Genomic DNA, 4,887 nt, shown 5'->3' on the forward strand with positions numbered 1-4,887 from the left:
GATGGTTGAAAGCTCTTAGATGGATGAAAATGGATGCTTCAGGTTGGAGATGTCTTAGATCTTCATAACTTCCATGAAAGTACACCTTGATCATCATAAAAATGGCTTGAAAATGAAGATGAATGAAAGGGTTCTTGGCTGAATTTTTGGAGAAGAAAATGGGAGCTTAAGTGTGTGTGTGTGTGTTTTTTTTTTTTTTTTTTTTTTTTGATAGTGTAAAAGATGATGAAAATGGTCTACTTAGACAAGATAACAAGTTGTTAATCATTCACCAACATCACCACTTGCACCAACTTGCACAAGTTGCAACCAAGAGGTAAATATCTAGGATATTTTACCAAGTGGGCTAAGAAAGGGGGGTCCCACATGTTGTAACCGAAATTGGGGGGGGGGGACCTCATGTTTGCTTTTCAACTTGGTTTCTTTTGTTTAAGTGTTAGAACTCTAGGTGAAAAGTTAGGAAACTTGTATGGGTAAGTGTTTAAGTGTTTAAGAGGTGTTAAGTGACCATTACTAGACCATGATGATCCAATTAACACTAGATGGTCACTAAAAAAAAGATTTGATATTGTTCGGATATTCGTTTCGAATTGTTTCGGTTAGACGTTATTTGAATGCTAAGTTGTGTAACTTGTGTGAATTGATGTAGTTATTGGTTCGGATGATACCCGAAGGTATCCTCACATGAATTCTATGTTAATTAATATTTTTACATGTCGTAAAAATATTAGAAAGCTGATTTCTGCAGAATTTATGCGGAAAAGTGTTGAAATCGTCGCTTTTAGTGCTTTTCAGGCAGTTTTTAGTGTAATCGGACTTCGAAAAGGTTTTAAATCAAACCCTTGCATTCCTAGTTAGGGTTTAATATATATTAGATGTTGGACTTTCGTCTGAGTCCTAAAGATGTCGTTTAGATGATTTCTACGGATTCTACGTTTTCGTCAGAAAACTAGTTTACTAGATGCTTTTCTAGTAGTTTCGATGCATTGTTTAAACTGTTTCAAATATACTTAATAAAAATGGATCATATGCATCCTAAGTAAGTATTCCTTGAGTATTCTAAGTGTATGCCACGAAATAAGCAGTTCGGATGTTCAAAAAGAATAAAGATGTAGCTAAAAATGAGTATTTTAAGTGTAAGAAACTTACCGAAAAGTGGCAGTTGTCACAGGTATAGTTAGTGTTTAATGGATAGTTAAGCATAATGGTTGAAATCTAAGTGTATTAGTTAGTGTTCATGCATATCATGCGTTATACAGTGTGTTAGGGTGTTCGGGAATCATAACTAGCTCAGAAATAATAAAACAATGCTTCTAGTATAATTTTGGTGTTTCGGGCAATGTCCGGTTGTTTGGTTAGATACCGGTTCGTTAAAGTGTCAAACTATTCAGTTTATTGATCTTTATGTACCCTTTTGTGACGCTTTTAATTCCCGACACTTAGGAAAGCATTTAGGACCATTTAGTCTTATTTTTGCATGTTACTAGCTCATTAAATTGCTGATTTTTGCTGAAATATGTTGAATTCAGCACTTTAAGTGGGTTTTAGGCACTTTCCGGCACTTAAGCTATCACTTAGGAATGCAGTTTTATGGTCCTTACTTCCCTACACATCATACTAGTGTAACGCTTGGTCCTGGGGCTTATTTTGTGTCTCCACATCATGTCTGTCTGAGTACTAAACTCCCGTCAGTATTTCTTGTTTGTCTGATAATGGTGCCAACTCTGTTCTGTGCATTATTAGAACTATATCGTGTTGCAAGTAGTAATGATAAAAGTCTTGCAACATGAAATGCCATTGTGTGTATATAACAGTAACCAGAATTTCATTCGTCTAGTAGCCTATACCATGCACAGTTCTTAAAACACAGATTACTGTTTAATTAGTGTACGGAATGTACGTAAAATTGACAGTTGTCACATTGGCTACCTCTTCTATTACATCCCTATCACCACCTTGATTACCGCCACCCACGAATTGGGGAATCCGGTTACGGTTAACATTATTGTTGTTGTTATAATACCCGTCATCCCGGTTCCTTTGGTTGTTATTTCGTGGTTGACGGTTGTTGCCATACCCGTCATTTCGGCCATACTCATAGCCATACCCATTGTTGTTCCCCACAAAATTGGCATTTTGGTTGCCAAAATCCTCATACCCAAATCCCCGAGCATTATAAAGAGTATCCGCATTCACATCTCCCCATATGTCATCTTCAACCCTCTCATCATAATTCCTGCCATCCTCCAAGTATTCCCAATGAATACTCACGTGTTCCGGCGATTGATAACTAGGAACACTAAACGGTTCATCACCGAAAATAGCGTTCCTCAAATCATCGAGATTGAGGAATTGATCTTCATTCGTGGGATTGCCACAATTTTGGTTAACTCCACGGTTGGGGTTAACATTTCGGTTGTTGAGGTTGGGTGGTAATGGGTTTTTGTCGGTTTGGATTTTGATGTGGAGATGTGGGTGTACGTTGCTTGTGATTTTGGCCATGGTTTTGGAATGGTGGTGTTGGTGGTCTTGAATTATTTCCCATGCTCGGTTGATCATGTTGGATGTTTTGATTGGAGCGAAGGTTGCCACGGTATTGAAATTGGTTTTGGTTTTGGTTGTTGGGTTGGTTGGAATATTGGGGATCCATTGAACTACGCTCAATGGATTATGTAGATGGTGGATTGGTGTTGAGTGGATCAGAAGCAAGAGTTGCTTCTAACCGGTTGGCTAAATTTCTTCTAATGACCCGCTCGATTTCCAGTTCGAACACTAGTGGTGTGGTCCTCCCGGAATTGCGTGTATGCATGCACTACCTGTAATCTGCACAAGTAACACACCCGCGTAACACAAAAGCAGAAACGAATATAAGAAACAAGCACTTAAACAGTTAATCACAAAAATCAATAATATCCAAACACAAAGCGCACGAACTCCCCGGCAACGGCGCCAAAATTTGATCGGAATGTCGCGCCCCGATCAAAGATAATATTTATATACCCGATTTATCCTTAACTATGAGTTCGTGGTAGTACGGGGTCAAACCACGAAGAGTTTTTGGTTTGTATATGGATGAGCTTGATTTTAAATGCTTTGTTGTCACTTTTTGAAGCTTGCTAAAAACTTGATTAATTTGTTTGTTTTTTTGTTTGAAAGAGTGTCGGAATGAGCCGACAAGTTTGGTTTGATTAGTTAACTACTAAAAACATGAACAATTGCACGAAATGTTGATGAATGGTTTAAAACAATATTTTGGAAAACAAGATTCACACTTGGTTCAGTAATTGGAGTCCTAGGGTTTCTACACGTTTTAGAATCAATTCAATTGCAAATATGATTAACGAATTTAGTGTCACGTGGCTTAGGTGCCAAGAGCTATCAACATTGTAAACGACGGACCGCAATGTAATTCGTTACCAAGAACATGTAAACTCTAACCTAGACAAGGCATAATTGCACATAAACATTTCGCAAAGTCAAATTTAATCTTCACTCGACAATTCACGATTACAATACAAATGCAAGAAAATTATCATAAGTTTAAAAAATCAAATCACAACTTGTCACAAATCGAATCTCAAACACAATGTTTAAACCCTAGAAACTTACAAAAACCTATACTTGGGTGAAACCTGCAAGAATTAGCCGCTCATGGTTGAATGAACGTGATCACAGGATGATGAGAACTCAAACTTGGTCATCTTGAAGCTTTGAGGATGAGAATGTTGAGGTTTAGGGTTTGGAATGGATGATGGAGGTAGATGGATTGGGAATTGGATGATGATTGTGATGATGATGAATTAGGTTTTTGGTGATTCGGATTGATGTGGATGAATTGGGATGAAAGGAGATGATGGTGGGTGGTTTCATGGCTCTAAGATGAAGTTCAAAACTCCTAGAATGCGTAACTCCCTGAAAAAGGCCCCCAACAACGTTTAAAGTCATCCAAAAATGAAACAAGCAACAAAATCCCGTCGGCACGCAGAAGAGGGTGTCGCCGACGCCACCCTTCACTTTGTCGACCCCCTGCAGAATTCCAACTTTTCTGTCGATGCATTATCTTGTTGCCTACGCTCATTTTTTGACGATGGGGTGCGTCGCTGACGGCCCCTGTAGGGTGCACTTCTCCAGTTTTTCGTATTTCGCGTTTCCGGTTGATCCCGTTCGCTCCCAGTGCTCTGAATTGCTTCCAAATAGCTCCTTAAACTCCGTTAGGCCTGCAAAACACAATTCCAATCAAAAGTAGGCTATTCGAAACTAAAAGCTATGTAAAAATATAAACTTAAACATATTAGAACACCGGTATTCGACCATGCATCAAAGTCCATAATGTAAATCTCCATGGATGGTGAGCATTTCACTAGATGGGGTTCTAACTTCAATTAGTTTCTTGTCACAGGCAATTAGGGCTTGGTTATGAGATAACCAATCCATGCCTAAGACTACATCAAAGCCCGCCAAATTCATTGGCAAAAGAGAGATAGGAATAGAATGATTCTTAATGGATATAGAGCATCCATCAAGAATAGAAGAAGTGGTTTCTAAGGTACCATCGGCTAGTTCTACTTCATATGCTATATCTAGAGTTCTTATAGGTAGGTTTAGTTGTTTACTAAACTTATGGCCAACAAAAGATTTATCCGCTCCAGAATCGAAAAGAACTCTAGCAAAGATATCATTAATAAGGAACGTACCCTTTATGACATTCGTGTCATTAACTGCTTCCCTCGCAGTTAGCTGAAAAGCTCGGGCATTCCCTTTCTTTGCCTCTCTAGGCTTAGCAGTACCATCAGTATTACGCTTTGGACAGTTGGTCTTGATGTGGCCTTCCTCACCACATCCAAAGTAGACTGCATTCTTCAAGTCCATTCATGGGACTGGTGACCA

At 38.7% G+C, this 4,887-nt stretch overlaps 1 protein-coding gene across 1 annotated transcript; it reads right to left on the bottom strand.

Moving 5' to 3' along the window:
• Window positions 1-1,878: 1,878 nt before the first annotated feature.
• On the bottom strand, window positions 1,879-2,502 carry LOC110866577 (homeobox protein 2-like). Its single transcript, XM_022115720.1, has one exon. The coding sequence runs from the start codon at window positions 2,500-2,502 to the stop codon at window positions 1,879-1,881; it is 624 nt and encodes a 207-aa protein (XP_021971412.1).
• Window positions 2,503-4,887: the final 2,385 nt, after the last annotated feature.

The sequence above is a fragment of the Helianthus annuus genome, chromosome 7 (genome assembly GCF_002127325.2).
Source record: "Helianthus annuus cultivar XRQ/B chromosome 7, HanXRQr2.0-SUNRISE, whole genome shotgun sequence".
Lineage (NCBI taxonomy): Eukaryota > Viridiplantae > Streptophyta > Magnoliopsida > Asterales > Asteraceae > Helianthus > Helianthus annuus.